We start from the raw sequence: 25,685 nt of genomic DNA on the forward strand, positions 1-25,685 counted from the left end.
GACAAAAATAGTATGGCAACATACCTTATCCGGATGATGTATCAAGCTCTCCCGCCTATAAGCTTTCTTGATCTCAATCTCCGTGCATTCCCTCGCCAGCCCCAAGATTTTGTAGTAATCCTTCGTCTTGCTCCTCTGCAGCGCCGCCTCTGCCTTCTTCAGATCAACCTTGAGTGCACGAATGTCAGCCTCGGTAGCACTGCCCTCTGTAGTGGCTTGTTGTATGGCGGATTTGAAATCGGCGACAGAGGCGTCATACTTCTCGAGGTGAAGGTTGATCCGCGCTCTGGTACGAAGCGCTTTGAAGGAGTTGGGTGAGATGGATAGCGATGCATCGGTATCAACCAGGGCCTCTTCATGTCTCTCCAGCTACATATACCCTCGTGAGTAGAGGGAAAGAGAGACGCGCAAGACTATCTCCTCACCTTCAAAAGAGTTGTAGCTCGATTTGACAGCAAGGTAGCGCGGATCTGGCCACCTTTGCCTTCCTCCTCCACTGAGCCGATGCGCTATAAAGCAATGTAAGCTTGCGAAGACGAAAGACGCAGTAGTCACCTACATCCAGAGTCTCCGAGTACAAATCGTAAGCCTCCTGCAGCTTGCCCTGCTTGAAAGCCACGTTCCCCTCCTCCTTCAGCCGCTCCACGTCTTTGACACGAGTGCGTAACTTCCGGGCCTGCTCATGGCCAGGGTCAAGACGGAGTGCGGATAACACGTGGTTCAGCGCTTGTGATAGCCTGCCAGTGAGGAACAGCACCAGTCCTCGAAGAGCCAGGACATCGGGTGAATTAGGGTTCAACCGCAGAGCGTCGCTGCAATCAATGATCAGCTCAAAGCTTATAAGGTTTGATTGAAGAGCATGAACGTACTTTGCAGCCATGTTCGCAGCGTCCCAACTCCCTCTCGACAACTCGAGCTCGACCCTCCAAATCCGCCACTCCGTCGGGACGTCACCACCCTCACCCTCAATAGACTGCAAACACTTGTCTAGTGCAAGTCGGGCCATCGCCCAGTCCTTCCTCTTCCTCGCGCTGCCAAAGTTCCGCACGTGCCCCTCAAGAGCAATGACCTTGTCCTTAAGTTGGACCGCCTGAGAATTTTGGGGCTCCAGGGCAAGCACCGTGCCAATTGTCGACAGTGCGGGGGTGGAAGATCCGAGAGCCAGTTGGCATCGTGCGAGTCGGAGGAGGGTTTTGGGCGAGGGTGCAGATGATTGTAGTGACGCCGCCATCTGGCAATCTTCTAATGCTAACCGAAAACGCTTCAGAGCCATGTTAGAGGCTGCTCGATTTGTGAGATATGAAGGTTCTAGAGGGTTCAATTCTGCAGCGATCATCAGCTTGAGAGTTTTGAAATTGATGCAGGAAGTACCGATAGCCTGAGTATAGAGCTCGACTGCTACAGTATATTTTGCGGCTTTGAAGGCAACGTTCCCTTGTTCCTTGACCTTTTCTGCACGTTTTACAGGATCCTCCTCTTCAGGTTCAGGTTCTGGTTTTGGTGAGGCCGTCACAGGACTAGGTGAGGGTGGGGGTTGGGGTGTGCTTGGCCCAGATTCGGCAGGGGCGGAGCTGCTGTGCTCAGAGCTGAGGTTTTGTCGACATCGTATTCTTCAGCTAAAACATACCTGCTGCCGTTGGGAACCACTGGGGTCGGCGTGGTCGCTGGGCGCTTTTTCGCAGCTCCTCCTTTCTTCTTGGCCATTGCTGTGAAGGTTCAAACGACCTCAATGGTTCGGGTATCAGAGTGTTACTGGGCTTGGAGAACGTCGCTGACGACGGCGACGATGGTGAAGACGGCGATGACAATGGTGGAAGAGAACAATTTTCGGCATAAATTAATTAGAACATTCTGGAAATTTCCGAATAATAAATAAATGTCCCGATGTCCATATTTTATTATGTATACATGAATAGTTTCTGCAGTTTTTATATATACTTTTCGTAAGTAACACATAGTCATAGAAGTTACGATGATCTCAATCAGTTGGGATTGGGAGGGAAGTTAAAGAACAACACGGCAGGCCCAGCAACTACCCCAACGTCTGTGAAACTCTGAACTTTGGTGGTCGTAAGTACAAGATACGTCTGCCCCGTAAGGCCTTTCGGGACCGTCACAGTGCCGCTACCTTTCCCCGTGCGGGTGAAAGTACCAAATACTTCAACGGGAGCCACGCCAGTAAGGAAGGCAGCAAACAAAGGAGTACTCTGAGAAGTGGTAATGTTGAAGGAAACGTGAATCGTTTGGCCCGTGGTCACATTTGTCTCTTGAACGACGAGTTGAGGGTTCGCCTTGAACGCGATAGGAGGGTTGCTGGAGGGGCAAGATCCTGGCACAATGAAGTTGGACGCCAGGGTAAACGCCTCGTTAAAGGTGAGAGCTCGCTGAACACATGTAAATTAGACTCAAAACTCGTGAAAAATGAAGAGGACCCACGTCAAATGCTCCGGGCCAGGGAGTAAGGGTGAGTTCAGTGGCGAGCCAGCTTGCATGGCGGGCTTCTATTGTCGAAATACTATCAGCGACGATCAAATAGTCTTTCTCCGAGATGAATTGCGCTGCTCCGATATAGGCAGATGTGCCTACGTATATGTTAGAAAACGTGCAACACGCACAACGTAGAGCAAACGTACCAACTCCCTCAATTGTCTTTGCAAGATTCGCAAATGACAATGCGTCGGTATAAGGGCTGGTAGAAACAAAAGGACGTAAGTCACACCAACAACCACAATGAACACAAAGGGACGAACAATGTGTAATTGCAAGGATGAACGACTGGGCTCTTGCCAATTAACCCTTGTATCGTAGCAGCATGCGTCTGCTCATGCTGGAGGATCTGCTGGACACGTCCACGATACACACTTGGCAAACCAGCATTGGTAAAGTCCTGTTGCGAGAACTTTGCCAAACCGCCGGTGTAGAAGTTGACCTCGATGAGCTCAAGATTCAGCGCAAAGACCAAGATGTCCGTGTCTAATATCACAACAGCCGCGTTAGCAGATTGAACCAACCGAACAAGCACAACATAACGTACCGGTGAACTTGGTGTCACGGGGAACAATGACAGAGGCGCTAGCCTGGAGTGCGGCCAACGCAGCGGTAAAAAGGATAGACTTCATGGTGAGACGACAAGGTGGATAGAAAAAGTCTGGGGAAAGTCTCCATTTCCTTGAATCATTTATAGGCCATGAAAGAAAGACCCGTGGTAGAACCCGAATTTAAGGAGTTCTTGCTAGAATCAGGGGAACTGGCAGGAGACAGTCATTCTGACTCGTAATTATGACGAAAGGTGGACAAATTTTGTCTTGGCGTGTCCCAGAAGGCGCTAGGAGTACATGTTCTAGGTTGAGAGTCCCTTTCTTCGTGGTAACAGCTGAAATGCGTTTTGACGGAACGCACACTGGGGTGCACGTGCCATTACTGTCATGTGACCCCTAACGGGTCAACAATGACTCATACTATGACCTACCAGCACCTCGGCGTACCCAGTCACTGATTGTCACATATTTTGGCTGGACAAGCGTGACTCTCGTTTTCCAAGTTGTCACGCAACATCACACTTGTCCAGCCAAAATTCGTGACGATCAGTGACCGCCGACTCGTAGGGTGCGCCGAGGTGCTGGTAGGGCATAGTAGCACCACAATGATCCATGCTATGCATTTGAAATTTTGAACAGACTTTGACAATGTACATGCGGCTGTGTGTGGAGATTTATTGGATAGAACGTTGAGCATGAGCTGAGATATAAGGGAGATAAGATGGTCACATTGTTGTTTTGCCAAGTTTGCCCATCAAAGCAAGTCTATCTAATTGACGACCATTTCTCTCCACAGTGCTAGCCTCTATTGACACAAATATTTTTGAGAGTTTACAGTGGAGGTATTGGTAACTCGCACACAAAATTTTAAATCAGATAAGGAGAATATGAGGTGTCTAAGAATATTTTACGGTTGGCTTATGGGTGCTGACCAATTCAGGGCAAACGGGTCAAGGCATTTTAACACTACCCAAAAGCATCCCTCCAGAATAAAACTTACAGATACAATATGTATATGTTTCCTCCTACTCACTCGCAAAATTTTATGTGCTCCCAATGAGAGGGAGGCGTGCAATCTGCAATTTAAGCTAAAGTGACCCGGCAATGGTCACATGACAGTATATTTAATCACGTGATATGAATGGTCCTTGCGAAAATTTTCTGTAAGGTTTCCCACAAAATCAACATCTCAAAAGTGACTTCCGTAGTCATATGAGTCTGTACATCAGGAACTCTGCCTACATTGGGTATATGCCAATCACATATCGGTTAGGTACCTCCAAACTTCCTGATGATTCGACAGACGCAGCATCACCTGTACCAAGTTCAATGGACACAGCATCACCTTCACCATTAATCCTCGCCACCCAATCTCCCAGCCAATCCTCGTATTCTTCGGAGTATGGTTCCACTACAAATTCAGCATACTTCCCGACACCCTCTTCGTAATCTCCTCCAAATAGCTTCCTTTTAATTCTACGCGATGTCATATCCTCTGCCAACCCCGTGTGAATTACGATTTTTCGTAGCGTTTCCGGAAAGAATGGCTTAATTTTCCTGAGGCTGCGAGAAACATGAGCAGCTTGTTCGAGTTTTGGAAGGAATTTACGCACTGAAAAATGAATTCGCTTGTATGGAGGCACTCCAACGATGGTGCCATCTCCGTTAAGAGGCACGCAGATGGCTCGAGAAAGCCTTCGATTTGAAATCTCCTGAGCGATGGAAAAACGGTGGGAAGACCTGGGAACAACAAAGTTGGGCGGTTGGAGTGATAAGGACGCATTCTGAATAAGGAAAGATCTCGAAGAACTGGCAACTCCGGAATGATTACTTCGAGGGGGCAATGCTGATACATTATGAAATGTACGGTGAGAGTTTCGAGAGTCGGTGCCACAGTTTTTAGTATAAGACGAAAAGCGTCAAGGATGGCATATTGGTGGTTTTCAAAATCCGAGAGGAATTCCTTTAGGCAGTCGGGTGTACTTCCAATTTTCCAGTCGGGTGGGCTTCCAACTTTCTCTGACTGTATCTCCTCTATTTCTTCCGCCAATTCTGCTTGCTCTTCAGCGGTCAGCCCGTCGAAACTGTCTTCCGAATCAGACGGATGCGATTGCTCCGAGTCAGACGCATGCGAATGCTCCTCGTCTGAGTCTAGTACATAATCAACGTCTCGAGCTTCCCAAAGTTCTTTGGAAGCGCTCGCCCTCCCAGAAAGACCCTCTTCGGGAAGGGCGGGGTCAGCACTTTGAGACCCGTCACTCTTGGTATCCAAATCTTCATCCGAGTCATAGATGTCCGACGTGTAGACTTTCGGGAGAGGATTGTGAACGAAGAGGTTTTTGACGCGTCTGAGCTCAGGAGGGAGGGACGATATCACGGATCCGAACGCGATGATTTGCTCGCAACGCGTTAGAGCGACGCTTTGGTATCGATAAGGTTTCGAGTATGCGTTGATCCACCGCGAGACTTGGGAAAGGGCGAGAGCGGTGCTTCCGTCATCTCTGCAGGCGAGGGAAAAGATGATTTCCCATATTTCTGGAGGACATTCCTCAGCTGACATGTTGGTTCAAGTTGAGGAAAAGGATAAAACTATTCAGAAACCCCCTTTCTGCGAAAAATAGTACCGCTTATATAGAAACCCCCTTTCTGCGAAAAATAGTACCGCTTATATAGAAACCCCCTTTCTGATAGGACAAAGAATGTCGGCATAAAATGCCGGAAATTGATCATGTGATATGTTCTGTTGATCAAAGAACGCGATACGACTTGGAGACTCGACACGCAACTCTTGTGTGTCTTATGGGGTGTGGCAGCACAGCAGCGACCATTTGTGGAGCAGTTGCTGTCGCATGTCCCTTAACACTGTCGACTACGGCGTCTACCTGGCTGTGAAGACATGCGCTATTTAACAATTATGGTGATGTTGACGGGCCAACTAGAGGTGTGTACAGTAGATCATAACTCTTAATCACTATCTAAATATTCTTCAAGCTTGGGCAGGACCTTTTCATATGGCCAGTCTTATCACAAATGCCGCATTTTCGCGTTTGTGCTGCCTTCGGTTGTGCCCTTGCCCCTCCTCCTTGCGGACGTCCTTCGGTAGCACCTGTTATTCTCCGTTCACGTGGCCTGCCCTTTGGATTGAGGATTGGCGGCTAATGGAAGTCGTCGTTTTCAGCCTCGCGTCGACGCGAGGCGCTGTATTTTATGTCGGTAAGCGCATTCAATCTCATAGAAATACTACAAATACTGGGAGAGGTGGTTAGAAATGCTTGAAAGTCACTTGAATAATGTCTCATCATGGGAGTTATTGATACCACAGAACTAAGATGAGTGAGCGCGATGTCCTCGAGGCGAGGTTTGGGCGAAGAGCTACGCGCGGTCACATGTCCTTGTTTGGGCAAGGCACGCAAATTCGCATTATGATGGGCAAACAAAAAATCATGGGGTTTCTCGCTTAACACAGAGAAACCCCTGATTTCTCGCAGAAAGGGGGTTTCTGAATAGTTTTATCCGAGGAAAAGGTCACCGGTGGATCAAAAAGTGATCACACGCGGTCACGTTTCTTATTACAAATGAATTGCTCCCGTTATGAGTCCACATCGCCTTCAACTTCCCCTCCTTGAATTTCTTTCAACGTCGCATTACACACCTCGACCCAAGCCTTCCCGATTTTATCAAAGTCTTCGAGCTAATTAAAACACAACGATTCAGAACACCGGACGTACTATATAAGAACGGACTCACCTCATGCCACACCTGAACACAACACCGAGTCCACCACGCCTCGTTATGATAATAATGAACTGAATACATCTTCTGTTCCCTTAGCATTTTGTTCGTGAATTTGGAGTTGACAGCGTGGATACATTTAACGGAGCCGGGAAAGGGGAGTTCGACGTTCGCCTGGACGTTTAACAGCCTTATGAGCTGGGCTGGGGCGGAGGAGTAGTGGAACACACCATGTTAAGCGTGAATTTCCCATCTGAATCCATTACCCGCGTCCCGAACAGTTCAGCCAGCCGTTTACCACCCTTTATAGCTAGGTCATGACAATATGCGTTTATCTTCTCTTCTCCGCCGAGCCAAGCACGGAATTCGAGGGCTGTCACACACAAATTGTTTGTCGTATATTGATGAGAGATGGAGATTATTCCACGCACCAGGAACCACGCTGAGATATGATGTGAAATCGATGGTTCCGTTCCCTAACACTCACATCAGGCAATGCAAAGAAACGTGGAATAACGGACGGACATTCGAACTGATCGACAAATGTCGAGCTGGTCCGCTCGTCAGGAGACTTGTAAGCATGCGAAGTGGGTATAGACGTCTTAATAATATGTTGATTCCTGAAGCTCCTCAGTAACGCAAAGCAAATAAATACCGACGTAGAAGATCGTACCTCTCCGGAACATATAAAACAGCACACGGGCGTTTCGCATACAGCCATTTATGACAGTTCTAAAGCAATCGTCAGACTCACCGTATACCCAAAAGAAAGTTTGAACTCACAGAGAACCAAAAATCTGGCTGCGCCTCCTCAAGATTGATCCCTACTTCCTGGCCGATCGAATGTGCCGCGTCAACGACGCTCCAAACCCCTTCTTCTCTACAAATCGCCACAATCTCCTTCCACGGAAGGTACATCCCCGGAACCGATACAATAGAGTCAATGATTGCGACGCGTTTATTATTCTTCCCCACAGGGTGCGCTTTGAGGTGTGCGTGGAAGGAGGTGAGAATGTCAGAGTGGGTGGTTGGAAATTTGAGCACAAAAGTCGCAGTTTTCGGGTGTGGACCGACGTCGGATATCGATTCCACTGTACTGAAAACTGAGCCGTACGTAGTGCTGACTGAGTCTCTTATTTGAAAAGGATTTTGGCGAAAGAAACGTAAAAGGGCTTACAAGGAATGAGAACATCATCCTTCTCCCATTCGAAGTTCCTCAACACGGTATTCGCACCCATCGAGGCATTATTGAGTAGTACAACTTCGTCCATCTTCGCTCCAATTAGGTTTGCTAGTTTCTCTCGCACTGCGATGAGATCATCTTGGTATGTGAGGCGGTGGAATAGATCCGGGTTTCTCTCAATGCGCGCGGTTGTTTCCTGAATAAATTGTAGAACTGGATTGGGGGTACTGCCGTACGAACCTGGAAAAATCTCATCAAGTATTCTGTAGTAGACTCAAGAAATCGTACCATGATTGAAGTTGAGGTATTGTGGATCGAAAGCAAAATACTCTAGCATTCCGTGCCCAAAAGGAGGCACTGGCTGTTTGTAGAACTTTTCACACTGAATCTTCGTGAATTCCATAGTTTCGTTGTGCTGGGTGGTTGGTGGGGGGCAACTTCGCAAATTTGATCCGGTCGGACTCCCGAGTCAGCCGTCATGACATGAACACGTGACAGAACACGTCCATGATAGCCTTTTTAGGAAGTCCACAATCCGGTTTGGGCAGGCCATAAATCCCAGTGAAAATCGACCCTAAAAAATGGCCAAATGGATCGGTGGAGCCCGATCTGAACAGGGGAGATGGCCGGAAATTGGCAAATATATCGATTTGATCCGGAGGAACCCGATCTGCACAGGGTCGATTTTCACTGGGCATAAATCCTCGGAAACGTATGGTGTGATAGAAGATGCTCTGGTCTAATAATAAAATTTGAATATGAAAAATACAAGTTTGGCAGGGATGCCATCATGCAGCTGCGGCTAATATTTTGCAAAATCTATGCAAAAGAGTCTTTGTCATTATTTTGCGGCGGATAATTAGGTATGTGTGTAAAGCCTCTATCAATAAGCGCAATAAGCCTTGATTGAAAAAGAATGTCTTCGGGAGGTACCACTGTTTGGGCCTGCAAGGAACATTTTTCATATTCAAATTTTATTAATGATAGACCAGAGCATCTTCTATCACACAACATATGTTTCCGAGGATTTATGGCCTGCCCAAGCCGAATTGTGGTTTGAGTACATACACGTGACTGTGGATTCTGGAAGGCGTGGTTGGTAGGGCGATAATAATTTACACATGCCATCAACATGCCTAGAGCAACTTCATATACTTAAAGCAACCCCCCGAATAACGACTATCCGAATCACTTTCCATCGGCTTGTCGATTCTTAAGACCATGAGGTTCCTTATATTGTAAGCGAAAAATCATCTGGATCGCCCTTTTGATACCAATCCATGTAGGAGCGCCACGATAATATGCAAATTGGCGGTTCTCTCATTCGTGCAAACTATTGTCTGTTGCGCTGCAGCGTCGTCGCCTTACGTCCTCTCCGACCTCGAGCTAAGCGACGTGGCGCTGATTCAACCACCTGTAAACGAGTGCTTTCATCCTCCTCGCGACCAGTGCACCTTTTACGCAGATTGCCTCGAGGCGAGGTACTACTGTGGTTCGTCCGGCTACCCAATGGGTTACGGAACCAAATTCTGCAATAAATTCAGCTCTTCTCGAGACGAGTTCTCGGAGGGAGGACAGAAATGGATGTTGGACACCATGGAATGCTTGCAGGGGGCATTGGTGCCTGAGGCTACAGGGGCCGTCAATACGACATGTCAGAAACTTGAAGACAAGGCATTCGCATCGCACCCGAGGTGTTATCTGTCCAGTGGGTTGTGTAAGCTTCCTGTGTCTGACTGGTTGGAGATCGTGAAGGTTGTTCAGTTGAAAACACTCTTTCAGAATTGGGATGCGTTCAAGGGGACTGTGGAAGCAGCTGAGGGGTGTCTAGAGTTCTACGCGTTCCTATTGCATATTGGAGGACTCTAAGTTGTTACGTCATTCTGGCTCCTAGCTAGCGAATTCTTTGTAACATATCACATCTATACAGTGTTGGGTCTCCAAGCAAGTTATTCCAATTGTTGATCATTATTTAGGTGGTGGTTTTCGATATGTCAAGTTTATACCTTCATGAGCTACTGAGAATTTATGTTGTTCGAGTCGTCAATAAAAGGTTTTTCGAGATCTTATTCTTGTTTTATTTGGATATATGCTTCCTGGTGAAAGAGGTACCTGTTTGTGTGTATTTACGCGATATATATGTTGAACATCTCTCACGTGCCTTAAAATATTGATCACTTTTTGGACCCAGCGCACTGCTTCTTCCTCCGCTGGAAGCCACAGTCTGCGTATATCTTTGTGGAAGATTCTTTAAGCCCTAACGCTGCCGAGGGATGAGCGGTGCATGGCACCTTCGGCGCTCAAGGTTCTTTCCTTCAACACAAACAACTCCCATGCCAAGAGGAAAAGGTTCTACCTTCTAAGGCAGCTCGAGGCCAAAAGCCTTCTCCCTCTACCGGCTCACCGGTGACGTAATGCCAGACTTTGGAGCAGGACGAGATTACCCGCTGCACCAAACCTGCTACTGATGGGCACCCGGATCCGAGCGCTGTAAAGAACACCAATCGCAATATCGAAAACTTTCCACCAAGTACAAGGCACGGTGGATGCACGAGTACCTCCAAGCCATCCGAGTCGAAAATATGGGCCGGGAAATTCATAGAAAGAGATTCTTTTTGAAAAGTGAGTGAAAATCAGTGGAGTATCCTGAAGCGACTGAATCCCAAGCACATAGTAATTGATGATGGGCATAGGATTCGAATGAAAGTGCCTGAAAAACATCGGAGCCCTCGACGCCCTTCAGGGGAGGGCCTTCACCCTGCGCGCTGCAGATGATGCTGCTAAGGAACTTTGAATCGATGAATTCCGGAGCAGTGATGTACTAGGTGATTAACATAAGGATCTCCTGTCCACAGCGAACATCATAAACCGCGCGCAGGTTTTCCCAAGGTCCACCGTGCGAGACGTTTAACCCGCCGTGGCGACGAAGCCCGCGCCTAGAGCAGAAAAGAAGATGAAGGCGCTGGTCTGCTAGCGACAGATTTGATCGGGATTGAGCTACGACGGTAATCATAGGCTTTTCTCCGACAAGCACCTTTACTATCATCCATCTATAGCCGCTCCTTTTTGCATTTGAACCTTTATGAATCCGGGAGCTACAACTGCTTCCCATAAATTTGATCCAACGATCCGGCGCTGGGGGGCGAATCTCAAGAATAAATTACCATGCCGCACAGCAATACGCTCGCCGGATAGTTTTTCACGAACCGGTGCATCTTTGAAGGCTCTTGACAAGGTTTCCTTTGACGCCCTTATGTTAGACGAAGACTTTTCGTATGAAGACGCCGCAAGATTCGCGTTGGTGTTCATGAAGAGACTGGAAATTGGAATGCTGTTGTGAAAAGATTCAGCTTTCGAAGCGATCGAGATGGAGTCGCGAGGTTGAAACCTTTGGGGATTCTGGGGGAGCCTTACCGCAAATGCGACAACGCCCATGGATGGTTACCTGACTAGCCTTGATCGGCCTAACTGTTCGGGATGGTTTTTCCACTTCAAGAAAATGCCTGTCAAGTATTTTGTTATCTTGGATACGTCACCTGGGCGGGAAGTGACCCTTCTTGCTCGTGAAGTGGCTTGGGCCGCGCTCCGAGCCCAAGGTTTGGGAGGGGGTAATACGAACCACGGAAATAGGCGAAGCATCGGACATTCTCTTCCATAAATGCGCAGAGCAGCGTCTCGCGTGGATACCAAAAGAACTCGGTGGCTGATATGCAACGAAATGGCAGAAAGCTAAATCGTAGCGGATATTCTCAAGTGGTGTTCAAAACGCGCAAGTCTCCCGAGGAACAACCTCTGGGTCATTGGTAATTCATATTAGTTCTCTTCAAATTCTCTTTGTATGATACTCGCTGTTTGGTACCATCCCTGAATTAATGACACCGTTGTGTTCATGGAGGGTTGTGCCGCAACATGAAACGCAATCTCTTTTCCTTCACAGTGGGTTATAGCCGAGACCGCGTTCGACGACTGAAAAGGTGCGGAAGATACGATAACAGTTTTGTTTCCTTAGTAGGCAAGCATCGGACGAGGCGCTGCGGATTTTATTTAAAAATGGAGGGACTTCAAATCTATTTCCAAATTCAGTACCTCTCATTCTAAGTAATATCAATACATTTTACAACTATAAAATCCGCATATCGTCTAAATACCACAAACCCAAATCAGGTAGAATGAAAGTCCGGACGCCTTCTCAGCGAGGGTCAGCCTAGGCGAAGGACGAAGCCGTAAGTCTTTCAAGTTAGGAAAGAGAAAGACGATTGACCTGAACGTGACCAGACTACTCGAGTCGCCGCCGCCCGATGAATCATCAAGCGTCCAAGTTCTAACTTGTCTCACTCAGAAATTCATTCAAAGTGCATTGAATCGATCCATGAGTCCGCTGATCAGCGCTGCTGCATATTCCGCGCATGTTAGAAAAGAAAATGGCGGAGTTGTCACGAATCACGTACTTGAAAAAGGGCAACTCGCAGAGAGAGTAGACACCACAGTGAGTGCTTGGCGCACTAAATTTGACAACGCAGTTTCCCTTCCGATGGAGACTTGGCTTGCCCAGCCTCTTTGAGCGCGTTGAGATTTCAAATTCTCGATCTCATCCATTACTAAATGGGCAACAATAGCCCAAATCTCCTACATTTTCGTGAGCTTGTTAAAACGGACAGAACGGCGGTCTAACATGCTTACATGAATGACTGGTGTGAGGTGCAAGAGATGATCGGGGTCTACGGTTACGACAAGTTCCATTATATTCTTCGCAGAATCTAATTTCTTCGCCTTCGAATTTGCGCTCTGTTCAGCAAGAATACCATGTAGCTTAATAGTGCACATATGGATGATACTGTAACAGATAAGTATCCATTTCGCTTCCTCTCGGTCGGTTATCCCGGGAATTTGGGTTAGGTTCGGGAGCGAGGCTTTGATAATATCAAGTATCGTGTCGAGAGAGGAAAATTGTGCTGAGAAAGCAGAGAATTGAGAATACGAAGTCCCTGTAGATATTGTTAGACCCGTATAGTATTATTTTTGAAAGATGCTAACCAGGAGTCCATGCCCGCGCAAGCGATTCGACTCTGTCCCACAGGCAAGAAGCCTTGGCGTGCATCGCGAGGCGCGAAGAGCCCGAATCCGAAGTAGGTTGACCACTGAAGAATTTAATGAGCGTTCTGTCTGTGCTGATATGCCCAGGGAATCGCCCCTATACGAAAGTCAGTCTTCTTTTCAAAGCGAGAAGTTGTAGGTTATCAAACACACCAATTCATAATCATCCATGCCGAGAGGCCATGGTGTATCGAGCGCAGCATCGGGTTTGTCAGGTGGGAATGCCATATTCGGCGTTTCGCCAAGCGTAGAAGATAAGCAGTGATCTAGGATGAACACGCTCCAAAACCCCCGAATACGTTCTCCTTCTTCAACGGGATCGGAGGGGGACGGCAGTGGACTCCGATAGTACCCTCGTGCCACATTTCTTGAACGAATCTTATGCAGACCAGCTCCGAGTGTGATAGATACTGCAGCCGTGGTATGATATTTGGCCTCAGTCTGTCGATTATTCATGAAGGAGTAGTAAGCAAGAAGTACTTCGGCCTGAATTCCATGAATAATCTCACTCGGGTGACTTCCCGAGGAAATAGTGGTGGCTTCTCGAGTAGCCTCGGTGAGATAGTATTGCTCCTGAGATTGCAAGCTCGCATCTCCCAGAAAAAACAAGCCCAGCAGATAAGCCGAGTAGATGAGAGCAGGAGAAGGTCGGGACGGGTGGCCAGCTGGTAACGAGAGGAGGATTGATGCCCGAAATCGAGCAACGTGCAAGAAGAATCCAAAGCCAGAACAGTGTGCGAGGAACGCTTCTATGCTAAGATAAAATAAAACTCCGATCTCCTTGAAGAGACGCAATTTCACTCACAGTCGTTCAACAACGTCGGGTGGTGGAGAATTTGTCGCAGGTCTGCTCGAGTATGGATTGTAAAGAATAACGGGTCTACTCGAAGACGCCACAGGATTCATTCGACGATTGATTCGTTCCTCGAGGTGACTGATCTGGTCTTCCAGAATTTCAGTCTGCGTGCGAGTGTTGTCCACCCCATATTCACAATCTTTGGATATGTAGAAGTTTTCACAAGGGCCGCACACAGGCCGCACCCCATCACATTTCTAAGTAATATTTCAGCGCTCTCGTCGGAAAAATCTGATGAGGATGACATACGACTTTTCGCCTGCGGCAGGATATACAAGCACTCCCACGAGCTATAGGACGAGAAATCGATTGAGCGCTCTGATTCATGGTTTGCTGGTGTTCAAGAAAGAAGGTTATGGTCGATTAACTTGCCTTCAGTCAATTTATACTCCACAGCTACTCTAATGACAAATCCAATGGCGACTCACTCGATTCACGTAAACCGACTTTTGCTGCGGGGATTTTATGTCTTTTTGACGGTACTACAGCCATTTGAATTGCTGACTTCCGATGTATTGGTAAGAAGTCAACGAAAGGTTACGCGTCAAGATATGTGGCTGTGCATCCGGTTATGAGATTTAATTACCCCATCCAGGGAGATGAGGTGTTGACGCGTTGTGCTTGTAAAATCCTGAGAGAAACATTAGAAATATGGCTCAGAGAAGTACGACGACTTCACTGAAGGATGCCAGAACTTTCTTGACTAATTACTTCGTCCGCAGGTCTTTCCGCAGCCAGCTTGTCGAAAAGTGAGTTGCTATTGCAATTGCTTGACGCGTCACCCTCCTTAGATAGTCAAGACAAAGATCAAAGCAAGATCAAAGGTGAACGCGCCTGCATAAAGGTTCACTTTGGTAGCAGTGGCTAGTCGCGTTTACTCCATACAAGTGCAATCCAAAACACGGACATCACAAAGGGCACCCGAAAGACAAAGACAAGACAAAGAGAAAAGTCGTCGACGTCGTAGCAGACGTTCATTCCTTTGCTCAAAGCCATCTCTGTAACCTAGGACCCTATTCATCTCTGGTAAATCCGGGCCGGCAATTGACCGACGAGGGAGGAGAGCAAAGAAAGTCATGTCATCAAGCGGACCAGAGGCGCGTTGTATTTCCCAATCGATTGCCTTTCGAGGCATGTACTTAAACTTAAGGGTTGTCCGTGGTCGCTCGCCCACGTGCTTCGGACACTCCTCACTCCGACTCAACTCCGACTCCCCGACAATCTCCGCTTCCCATCATGAACGATCGCGACAGCTCATCACAGACGGTCAAGATATGTTGCCGTGGCACGAGGATGGTGGGTTAGATGACGTGGATTCCCAACCAAAGTGTGTCATACAGTCATAGACCGGTGACTAAGTCCTCGACATATCTTCTCAAGAGGCTTAGAGGGATTCTTAGGAGGGAAGTCTACTCTCCAAAGATACATATCTCGTGAAATGATAACAGGCTGTCACTATTCCTGCGCCTTCTATGGCAAGCTTCCACCGATACCCAGCCCTCACGACAACTACACTCATAAGGCATCGTTACAGTTCCTCCTGGCTGAGATCCCACAATTCTCCTCGTCTACGCCAGGACCTCTGTCACACACACAGATACTCTTTTGCTCGTCCTTATGAAGTTCCCACTCCTCCTGGGCTTCGTAACACCTGACTGCGGCGACCTCTTGACTCGCACTGGCTATCCTATACAGTACAGCCGTCGCTGGTTCCCTCGCCAACTTCCACCCCTTTGGGCGGATCTTCCGTTCCGAGGAAAAGTGTATCAATCATTTTATTACTCTGGACACATTTCGGGGCGGAGGACACTAGTAGTGGCGCTCCGCTTTGATCGTGCGAACCATGAAACATAAATCACCTTCCAGTGTCTGTTTTTCCTTGAACGCGGCGACCTACAGTGTTTTGCATGTGAGATTAGAATTCAAATCTCACGAAAACTTGTTTGTTCTTGTGGTCTGTGACTGATGGGGAGTCAAGGTGACCTTGAAGTCACTTCGATTCGACGGCAACACTAGAATCAACATTCAATCATCGACGTAAATGCAGGTTCCAACCAAGTTCCAAGGGAGGGGACTCCTCCACTTGAAGAAATAAGGATCTAGTCAGAAGACTAGATCCTTTATCGGCTACCCGTGACCTTCACTAAGAGCGCTCTGGCAGAGGAAGTTCAACGTTCAACGCTGTGACACCGAGGCACACACATTACAACTAATACAAGAACAAACAAGTTTTCGTGAGATTTGGATTCCAATCTCACATGCAAAACACTGTAAGTTACAGTATCTAGAAAGTTCATACATTGACGTCGAGAACCTGGTTGCTCTTTCTTTTCCGAAGTACTCCGTCTCTCGCCGATATCCCGCCTCTCGGTGTATTGCCAATGACTCCTCCAAACTTGTGCTTCGATGGAAAAGAGAACCCTGTGTGGTGAGCATTCTTATCCTTGGCCATTCCAGAACTGCTCCGCCACAGGCGTTTCTTTGAATTTGTGGCGTCTCCTTTTGTATATTCTGACTTGACGCCAACTCAAGCTTTTCCCCTCAATCTAGAAGAAAGTGGAGCCTACTTATCGTTCGGAGGGATCTTCTTCTGGAGCTAGCATACTTCTGGTCGTTCTCTACTGTCCCATCTCAACTCGTCGACACGTTACCTTCTCAGCACTTATGTATAGCAGTCCTGAACCTGTACGTCAGCCGCATCCATTTGTTTTGCGAACGGATTGAAACATCTGCTCGTAGAAATTTGTCTGTGTGAATTCTTCGACGCTTCTTTCCGTCAACTCAATACGATTTCACTTGATTACCGGGAGTTTCTGCGGCACGACCTGAACGCGACGCTTGATCCTCATGCCTTCAAGGCTTCCCGTGAACCTCCGTCAGTCAATCCTCGTTATCTCGATTGCGTAGTTGGAATTTAACCAATGTTGGCCTTACCCTCAGATCCGAGAGATACCCTCAATCCAGCCACGGAATTTTACCCCAGAGCTCACATACAATAATTAACAGACTTTAACGGCAAAATAGCATTCCAAGGTGAAAAGCCAATGTGTCGATGCACTTATTGCGAAAAAAAGATCATAACACGGCATCCCAGAGGATTGAGTAGGCCTCAAAGACGGACCTCGAATCAACAACGTCGAGTTGAACTTTCATTTGATATGGCTTTCCTCGTCTTTTTGTGTTGTACTAGCTCCTTCGCTGCTTGAGGCTTCCTCGGATACGGATGACAGGGGCGCCGTAGTCCTTTGCTGAGCGAAATTGAGGCTGAACGTTTGACTTGGTTCAGCTAGTCGACGCCGGGCACGTTTCCGGCCATTTAGAACGCTAAGGAGCACATTGGAATACCTGTTCGAGTCAGCATCTCTTGAAAGACATTCACAGCGCAGGGACAACTTACAACCCCCCCAGTATGTACATTCTAGAAAATTAGACGTCAATAGCGTTCACACTAAGTTTATCGCTCGACTCACATGCCAAGTTGTTGGAGTGAACTTGGCGGAGACCTTAAATAGAAAATTAGTTGAACAAGAGTCGTTATCAGGGTGACGGCGCCAGTCTCCAAAGTTACGATGATGAGACGATCCATAAGACGCTTCGTTGACTTAAATGAGGATTCTAGTTTCGCCTGTACGAGCTAGAGAAAAAGAGAAGATTTGAACCAGTTTGAATTACACAGAAGAAGAATGGGAGTACCAGAAATATCATGGTCGCAACGATGATGGAGTCACAGATCAAGGTCCCCCATAACCAAAGCTTTTGAGGGGAAGGTTGGGTGCGTTGAGCTTTTCGGGGATACAGCAAAAGAGAACGTACCTCAGCCGAAAGGTTTAAAGTACGCGGTTTGGATTGAGCGCACTATTATCAAAGTTATGAGAATCCGTAGACAAAATTTCCAGTGGAGTTATGGACCACGTACAGCTACTCCACGGGCAATCGCAGCCGCTAATTGCATAAATGCGACCTAGGAAAGGTTCAACGCATGTAAAACAAACCAGGAACGCCGCTAACCAAACAGATTGCGCTTGAAATGATTCGATAGATTTTGGACTCTCTTTTCAGGGTCCATATTCGCCTATTACGATGTTGGAGGTCATGCACGAAAACGAGGTTTGAGCAAGGTTTGAGGAGGACTCACCAGGCAAAAAAAATCTGAACAATGCAGGATTCTATTGATCGCGAGGTCAGTACGTCGAAGGATCGATTGAGTGGAAGACTCGCCTATCCCAGTGAGCGGCACGGTAAGGAAAGGAAATACGGAAGTGCCAATGAAAATAGTTGGGTTTCCCCATGCTACTACCAAGCTCTGCCAAGCACCCGAAGTCACCGCCATCGACCGCACCTGATCAACGGCGAGGCATACCCACACTAATATTTGGTACATGAAGGCTGGAGAACGAAAATCGCGATGATGCTCACCCGCTACTTTGATGAATTTCGGGTCCCCATCCAAGTTATCGGTGTAGAAGAAATCGTCTGAAAATCCGCAAGAGATGATGCTGTAGTGGTGTTAGGAAATAGAGTAAAGTAAACCCACAGCATTGCACCAATAATGACCCCGACAAAAACCAAGTGATGATGGTACCGATAAGCTGGACGCAACTGTAAGCTTCTGCGTTCGAAATTTCATTCCCAATGACGAACGAGAGGTGCGGTACTAGTGTATCGACATAAAGGCATGCGCACGATTCCATCATGAGCACTTACTCAGATATGGCTATCCCAGTGGCGGCCATCTTCAAGTTTCTGGTGGCGGCGCTGGTCTTGAGACTGCTGAGAGTGGGGGGATCTTACTTGAGTGGATGTAAATTTCAACGATTTTAACTTCAGGGCTGATACATATGTGTCTTGATGCGTTCTTCAACATCGGAAGTCATGAGGTCAACCCAATTCATTCAAAACCAATCATCGCAAATTTCGGCTGGATACCGGTGTTTGTGGGTAAATAAAAAAATAAAAAATAAATAAAAGAAGGGAGAGAGGAGAGAGAGAGAGATCACTGATTTATGGCAACTCTGTGCTAAATTGATCCTCAAAAACCTCAAGGGGCACGAAATCAATGTTGGGCGTATCCTCGAGCTTGTTGATCAGGCAGGAGGACCCTTAAAATAATAAATTCAGATTCTCGCTTAGATGGTTCGGGCCCTGCAAATTCGGTTCGTTTACCTTCAATACATTCAGATACTCGCTTAGATGCGTATATTTGATGTGGCCTGACAGGGCCTGACACGATGGCAACGAGGAAGATAAGATCATATTAAATAACTACAAGACGTGCCTTAGTCGTCGCGCAAGTGGCACAACTCATTCGGTCGCTTCGAATTCCTCCCTCGACATTGTACCAAACCACAATCACGACACGGATTACGGCAATTCAGGACCTTCTGGCTGCCAGGACACTCAGGTCGTGCACACTTTGCACAAGTTCGACGCTTCCTTGGCTTTTTTGCTGCGGGCTCTTGCATTGCCAACGACGCTGCGACACGTTTTTGAGCCACCGAAGAGGCAACACTTGTGGCCGACATCGGATTTCGAGGTGGCAATGCCATATTTTGAGATGCTGAGGCAATAGTGGGTTGTTGATAGCTGGGAGAGTTGGAGGATGGTCGTGATGCAGTAGACTGGTGGGCCAAGTGCATGTGTGGACTCAGAGGGCGCGAGGCTATGTGATATGATGGCTGGAATTCCCGAAAGTTTGAGACTGAGGATGGAGCGGCATGTGATGATGTTGAAGGGATGGGACTACTGCTGGATACTCGGCTGATAGTGAGGTTTCCGTTTGACGATGACGGTTGGTCCAGAAGGGGCATATCCCATCCGCTGAGAAACCCCTTTTCTGCTGCATGTGGCTTGGATGTTTGGCATGGTACTGCGGGGGCAGCGGCTGATCGTCGGCTATCGTGAATAGCGTTTGCGAGTGGTTTCCGAACATTGAAGGAGATGGAGAGAGCTTCCTTGGTGTCGGAGTTCTTCAGCCACTGTGAGTGGTAGACTTTCAGTTGGTCATTGAGCTAATTGGAGTAAAGTAAGATACAGAGAACAACTTTAAATGGAAGAAAAATGTGCACCTTGTACCATACATCGTCAGTTCTATCAGCCCATGCATTCCACACCCTTGTAGCTTGGTTCCAGTTTGGGAGGGAGCCATCCGGCGGGTTGAAATGTCGGTCGTTCTCCATCAGGGTTCGGAAAAGCCCCTTCTCTGATGATGTGTGGACTGGGAGGATGGCTTTGTGTGTACCTTGCATTTCTGCAAGGAATTTGTGCTTTGGTGGCTTTTGGGTGGAATCAGCGATGTCGACAAATGGGGCCATTCCGCTTGAATCCCGAACATCACCTGGGATCGGTAATATGCCCAGTTTTTCATTGGTAGCCATGTAGAGATTGCCGTTCACCCATCCTGTGATCGGAATGACATTGATGAGGACTTCTTCAAGATATACACGTAGTTCTTGAAGGCGGTTGGTGATCCAAATTGATGTGTGGCCTTTGTATGATTGGCCAGTAGAATTTTTAATTCCGACCTTCACAATTTCAGCAATTATAATCAGGATGGTTCATTAATCACGTACAGTGAGGTTATGGTGCAAAACGAAGTCATGCAAACATGCATTGACATGTCGGATTGATGCTCCACACTTAGGGAGTCATGCTCGTATATGCTTGTGAACTCCTCCCTCAGTAGCATTGGTCCCTCGAGCACATTTGTAAATAGTAAGACCAGTCTTTTTATCTAGCCCTTTGACAGTGTAGAGTGGAATGCCAGGTGGGTCTGATAGATACCCATTTTGAATAAGTTCGAGAATATGCTTTGCAGTCTTCCAATTATCGGTTGTAAAGAGTGATTTCTTCGAACGAAGATCGATGAGTGGCCCATATGTCCGAAAAACACGTGATACGAAATGCCGAAGTTTTTTGGGAGAGGGAATTATATGCTTGCATCTTTCACGGACCCATTGGGGGGAGGAATTGCGGAGTCGTTCGTATGTTTGAGGAGGATTCTGGGTTGCACCCCAGCTATTGATTCGTGCTTTATCGTCCTCATCGGGAACAAAAATTGCATCACAAAGCTCTCTCGTGAATTGAAGCCTAAGGGAATGTGATGCCGAAAGGTAGAACATGTTGAAAACATGAAAGGGATCCTTCAAAACACGACTGCGAAGTGTTGAGTCAAATTCTGGCTCATCAGGTTGGAGTTCTGGCTCAGGGCCAAGGATTTTCTCTCCAATTGAAGCACATTTAGCATCAACTGATTGAGGGACTTCGGACAAAGGGGACTCAGAGGCTGAGAGATCACTTGTCAGTAAATCTCCAACGGAGATAGCACCACTATCATCTGGTTCAGGCTCCTCAACACCAGCAGGACATGAGGGTCTAGTCAGGTTTCCACCATCTTGACTTGGATTCGGGGCAGAAGCTTTTGCCTGAGGTGAAGAGGCAGGATTGAAACTTCGCAGGTGACTTCTGAGACAGACAAGTGTGAATGGAACAGGTCCAAAGGATGTTAAGGCCTGCTTCCCATGAGAAGAAATGAGAGCACCAGGAACAAGAACTCGGTCAATATCAATGAGAGCCTTTGTTGAAGTGATGTTGACCCTGTCGTAGACTCGGCTATTGTCAGAGGAGATTCGACCTTCTGCAACAACTGTGGTGTTGTCAGAGTTGAATAACAGAACAGATGTTCCAGGTATAAGGGTGGATGGGAGTCGACGAGGAATATCAAACTGTTGGAGATGTTCGTAAATGAGAAGTGATGCATACGCTTCACGAGCAGCATAGTCAAGTTGTGCTCGGGTTAATGATTTGTCTTCCCAAGCTTGACTAACGCACCTCGGGCCTGGCGCTTCTTAAGCGCTAGGGGGCCTCAGAGGCCAATTTTTTGTCTGGGGGTAATTGGCCTCTGAGGGGGGTAATCCTGTCACTTCGCACGCAATGCCCACGCTGTCGTTCCAAAAATAGCTCTGGCTGATGGTTGCCGGTGTCCGGACACACGCTGCACATGAGCGCTTGCACTCGCTTCCAGCGACGAACCCCTTCCGATGACGAACGACCTCCACCCCTTCAGTGACATATTGCCCACCAACCACTTTCTCCGCCTACGTCTCTTGCAAAGCATCCTACATCAACAAACAGCGAGCATTGAACGTTGAGCACTGAGCACTCAGAGTCAGAGCGCTCGCTTTCTACTACGGCGACTAGCTAGCGACGAACCCGACAACGAACGACCTCCACCCTAGTAACATGTTTGCGCACCAACCACACACCCCGCCTACTCTCCTTGCGCAGCATTCTCTGTCACCAAACAGGGATTCACGCCGCTGCTAACATCCAGATATCACTGCGAAATGGCTCGACACATCATACATTAAACAACGGTGCGGTGTTATGGCTGCTGTGGAAGGGGTTATGGGAGACGGTTGACTTTGTGCCATCCAGATAGGTATGTCTATTATAATTCAACCTCCTGGGTGACCGGACTTCAGGAGGCCAATGCGCAGGACATTCACACATGGACAGTTGAACCTTTCGACGTTTGAGATATTCCTCAACCCTGTCGTCTATCTCTGCGCTTATATTGGTATCACGGTTCGAGTGCTTTCACCAACCGAGTCCCGATTACGGCCGCTGCTGAGACCTTGATGCGTCGCGCATTCATCAAATCTCTTTATCACGACGCTCGTCCTCCTACCCAAACATTTACTCTGAAGAGAAAGAACTCATTGCCAGGTTTTCAGCGATAGGAAAGAATGGAAGAAACAGGTGGATAGTGATCTGCGAGTGAGTACTGTTTGCACTTATATTTCCGTCTTTTTTTGATGATCCCTTGTTCCCAAGACATACGACGTTCGCCCCCTTCTATTCGGTGAGTTTCAGTTCTCTCCTCTGTTTGGAATGTATTCCGACCATAATATATTCGAGCTAGGCATTGAGGTGCTTCCCGATTCTTATTTCTCAAATTCTATCAACATGTCAATCCCTGCCGACATCCTATCCCTCTCTGTCGGTCAGGTACTACATTTTATTTGAGTGTAGGTTACATTATCAGGGAATCTTATCATATTGTTTCTTGTAATACACGTATTTTATCCTTGCTGCCAATTCGCCGTAGAATAAAAAAATGACAAGATTCTGATGTGGAGACTGCAACATATGAAAAACAACATTGGAGGCACTTGTTCATATCCTACGGCAGCCATGCATTCATAGAAATATAGTATTACTCTTTTGTACTTGAATTGGCTTGGCATAGGACGAAATTCATGGGGAGGGAGCTATTGTAGGCCGTAAATGCTGCTACAATCCTTAAGATGATAATCTTTGCCAATCTTTGATGTAGCATATGCCGTCTGACCTTTACTCCAAAAAAATATAATTTGAGGCTCGCTTCTACCTCCCTCCTCAATACTAGCTCGATAAAACTGTTCTTCATGCACCGGGCTATGCGACGGCCGATATCAATATTATTTCTATAAGGGTTGAAGCAGATAGCCTAGAGGTAAAGTAAATTTCACGGCACTGTTTCGGTAAACAGCTAAACAGTGTCCTTTCCCCACGCATCAGTTTTGAGTACATGTTATTGTAGAAATTGTTGTATAGTACCTGGTGGTATGTCCCTCAGAAAATAAAAGTCACAGGTGCTCGTCAAGAAACAATTTAAATGCGAAAAAATGCGGTGATTAACTCAGGGGGGCTTCATTGAAACTCCAACGATAATTCACGGCTTAAGAACCTCGCCAAGCTATTTTGCTCTTCCCAACTAAACCAGTCATGAATGATAGCAGTGCTTGGGTGTATGTGTTAATCTATTCTGGCTGTCTGCAAATGAGAGCGGTCCCAGGAAATAAACCATCCATTGAGCAGAATTTGTTGTTCGGATGTTTAAATGCAAGCTAATATGCAACTAATATGCCTATGAGCTACACGTCATTTCTCAGCTGTATTCAATATGTCATAGAATGCACCAATATGAAGTTCTAATTTCCTGTTGAAAGGCAGGTAGCGGCACATTTTCAGAGCATCAGAATAGTCTAAGAGCAACTGTTATACTATTTCAAGGACACCATATGGTCAAATAATCTATGGACAAACAGCGTGATATGTGGTGGAGTGACTAACATGTTTTTCTAATTTTATGAACAATGTTTTTGTTTTGTGTTTGTTTTTCAAGCCTGCTTAAGGTGGGTGAACGTCCGAGTCGTGGCCCATGAAACAGTCAGCCCCAAACCTGGAGATGCAGGCGCCGCCGTTTAAAGCAGAGCCACAGCTGCAAAATGCAAGCAGTAGCCATTATTGTATGGGAGCGGCAGGGAGGATGTCGCGCTCCTGCCGGCCCCGCAAAGAGGCTTCCAACTCTGCACTTTTGGCATAAATTTTTATCCTCTATGATCTGTATCCTGAGTGAATGTATAATAAAGAAGGTTTCGGGATTTGATAGAGTGCCCATATTCTGAGAAAGCTATGAGGAGGCCTAAATGCCGGCAATGGATAGGGGGCTAGCGGTGCAGCCACCGCGCGCTGTCACCTTGACGCTCCAGCTATTTTTAGATGTCAAAAGAAGCTTGCTTGATTTGGATTTGCACGCCAGTGATAGAGTGACCATACCCCTCAGAGGCCAATTGCTACCATCAATAGAATCGGCCTCTGAGGCCTTCTGTCGCTCAGAAGCGTCAGGCCTGAGGTGGACTAACGCGTTCTGGAACATTTTTGTTGAGCCGTTTTGCCAAAGTGATAGCACATAGATCAGCTAAGCTGCATTGCGCATTGGTGATAACTCGTCGATCCTTTGCATATTTTGCGAGGTCAAGTCCGCCCACAAATGGGTTTGGCGATTTACAGGCTGTTTGCAAATATTTCAAATCACTATTCACAAGACGGCCAGATTTGATAACACGGGGATGGGAGAGGAGGAGCCTGAGCTGCTGTGGGAGTTCGTTATTGGCCAGCATATCAGCAACCTTTTTGAGAAAATAATGAGACAACAATTAGAATAGAGGAGACATGATATAATACCTGAAGAATATAAATACGGCTTTTATATGCAATTTGGATGATGGCTGTTCTTCCTCGACGCGTGACTTTTCCTTGTGGTGAAACCTCAACGTTCCATTCTGAATCAAATCCTATTATTATTGACCCTTCGTCTTCAGGAATATCATCAAGAATGGTGCGCATTGCATCGTTAATCGCCTCCGAAGTATTTTTGATGAGGATTGGGACACCAGAAGGTACAACGAGCTCCTCCAAATGCCCATATTTTTCAACAGGCGTCACACCTTCACGAAGGGAAGGGAAACAGTCTTCAAGAAACTTCTTATCAGAAATATTGTCGGCGTAAATGAGAGATGGCTGCGGATGGCCGTAGAGATCAAGCGAGTCATGCACATTTCGTAGAGCCAACTCATATTGAGAGTGGGACTTGGTCGCAACAAAATTACAGGCGCGAATTTCATTCTTTTCGTTTGTGAGACTTAGTATCGCAGTAAAGGGTTGTTCACCCCCAACCCTCATCGTTTGTTTCGCAATCTGAGGACGAAAAATGAATTTGAACTCATAAATAATTTTAATTCAAATACCTTATGACTGTGATCAATGGCGCAGATATTAGCACTGAGCATCGCCGTGTGTTGATTGATTTCAGGACGGTGTTCATCAATGAAATCATCATAGAGGTCACGTAATAGAGCTGCTGATGGTGTATAAAGATNGTGGGCCAAGCGGGCCAAGATCATCGAATCGCGGAAATGCTTCATACTTTAACTGAAACCAGTCATCCAATGTGCGACTA

At 47.0% G+C, this 25,685-nt stretch overlaps 9 protein-coding genes across 9 annotated transcripts in view; 2 read left to right on the forward strand and 7 right to left on the reverse strand.

Moving 5' to 3' along the window:
• Window positions 1-1,982: 1,982 nt before the first annotated feature.
• On the reverse strand, window positions 1,983-3,119 carry LACBIDRAFT_298399 (uncharacterized protein; the record flags this gene model as incomplete). The annotated part of the gene is made up of 5 exons (XM_001881846.1): window positions 1,983-2,384; window positions 2,437-2,582; window positions 2,634-2,689; window positions 2,751-2,973; window positions 3,035-3,119. 5 exons carry the CDS (start codon window positions 3,117-3,119, stop codon window positions 1,983-1,985), a joined length of 912 nt encoding a protein of 303 aa, XP_001881881.1.
• A 1,157-nt stretch (window positions 3,120-4,276) lies between these two features.
• Window positions 4,277-5,598, reverse strand: LACBIDRAFT_298400 (uncharacterized protein; the record flags this gene model as incomplete). Its single annotated transcript, XM_001881847.1, has 2 exons — window positions 4,277-4,601; window positions 4,652-5,598. The coding sequence occupies 2 exons, from the start codon at window positions 5,596-5,598 to the stop codon at window positions 4,277-4,279; spliced, it is 1,272 nt and encodes a 423-aa protein (XP_001881882.1).
• A 1,029-nt stretch (window positions 5,599-6,627) lies between these two features.
• LACBIDRAFT_298401 (uncharacterized protein) lies at window positions 6,628-8,356 on the reverse strand (the record flags this gene model as incomplete). The annotated part of the gene is made up of 9 exons (XM_001881848.1): window positions 6,628-6,729; window positions 6,786-6,944; window positions 7,001-7,143; window positions 7,202-7,246; window positions 7,296-7,390; window positions 7,444-7,502; window positions 7,554-7,894; window positions 7,948-8,193; window positions 8,242-8,356. 9 exons carry the CDS (start codon window positions 8,354-8,356, stop codon window positions 6,628-6,630), a joined length of 1,305 nt encoding a protein of 434 aa, XP_001881883.1.
• An 818-nt stretch (window positions 8,357-9,174) lies between these two features.
• Window positions 9,175-9,822, forward strand: LACBIDRAFT_327766 (uncharacterized protein; the record flags this gene model as incomplete). The annotated part of the gene is made up of 2 exons (XM_001881697.1): window positions 9,175-9,191; window positions 9,240-9,822. The coding sequence occupies 2 exons, from the start codon at window positions 9,175-9,177 to the stop codon at window positions 9,820-9,822; spliced, it is 600 nt and encodes a 199-aa protein (XP_001881732.1).
• A 1,564-nt stretch (window positions 9,823-11,386) lies between these two features.
• Window positions 11,387-11,611, forward strand: LACBIDRAFT_298402 (uncharacterized protein; the record flags this gene model as incomplete). The annotated part of the gene is made up of 1 exon (XM_001881698.1): window positions 11,387-11,611. One exon carries the CDS (start codon window positions 11,387-11,389, stop codon window positions 11,609-11,611), a length of 225 nt encoding a protein of 74 aa, XP_001881733.1.
• A 689-nt stretch (window positions 11,612-12,300) lies between these two features.
• Window positions 12,301-14,230, reverse strand: LACBIDRAFT_298403 (uncharacterized protein; the record flags this gene model as incomplete). Its single annotated transcript, XM_001881849.1, has 7 exons — window positions 12,301-12,344; window positions 12,402-12,579; window positions 12,634-12,938; window positions 12,988-13,144; window positions 13,201-13,801; window positions 13,853-14,100; window positions 14,153-14,230. 7 exons carry the CDS (start codon window positions 14,228-14,230, stop codon window positions 12,301-12,303), a joined length of 1,611 nt encoding a protein of 536 aa, XP_001881884.1.
• Window positions 14,231-17,052: 2,822 nt separating this feature from the next.
• Window positions 17,053-17,855, reverse strand: LACBIDRAFT_298404 (uncharacterized protein; the record flags this gene model as incomplete). The annotated part of the gene is made up of 6 exons (XM_001881850.1): window positions 17,053-17,248; window positions 17,301-17,321; window positions 17,374-17,537; window positions 17,597-17,656; window positions 17,717-17,758; window positions 17,820-17,855. The coding sequence occupies 6 exons, from the start codon at window positions 17,853-17,855 to the stop codon at window positions 17,053-17,055; spliced, it is 519 nt and encodes a 172-aa protein (XP_001881885.1).
• Window positions 17,856-19,179: 1,324 nt separating this feature from the next.
• On the reverse strand, window positions 19,180-20,277 carry LACBIDRAFT_298405 (uncharacterized protein; the record flags this gene model as incomplete). Its single annotated transcript, XM_001881851.1, has 2 exons — window positions 19,180-19,911; window positions 19,969-20,277. The coding sequence occupies 2 exons, from the start codon at window positions 20,275-20,277 to the stop codon at window positions 19,180-19,182; spliced, it is 1,041 nt and encodes a 346-aa protein (XP_001881886.1).
• Window positions 20,278-24,882: 4,605 nt separating this feature from the next.
• The window catches only part of LACBIDRAFT_327769 (uncharacterized protein), a gene marked incomplete at both ends in the record, with an annotated part of 2,012 nt that continues 1,209 nt past the window's right edge, over window positions 24,883-25,685 (reverse strand). Inside the window, 3 exons of the mRNA XM_001881852.1 lie at window positions 24,883-24,910; window positions 25,035-25,423; window positions 25,474-25,644. Coding sequence (XP_001881887.1) covers window positions 24,883-24,910; window positions 25,035-25,423; window positions 25,474-25,644 — 588 coding nt within the window. The remainder of the gene's footprint in view (window positions 24,911-25,034; window positions 25,424-25,473; window positions 25,645-25,685) is intronic.

The sequence above is a fragment of the Laccaria bicolor genome, genomic scaffold (assembly GCF_000143565.1).
Source record: "Laccaria bicolor S238N-H82 LACBIscaffold_14 genomic scaffold, whole genome shotgun sequence".
NCBI classification, from domain to species: domain Eukaryota; kingdom Fungi; phylum Basidiomycota; class Agaricomycetes; order Agaricales; family Hydnangiaceae; genus Laccaria; species Laccaria bicolor.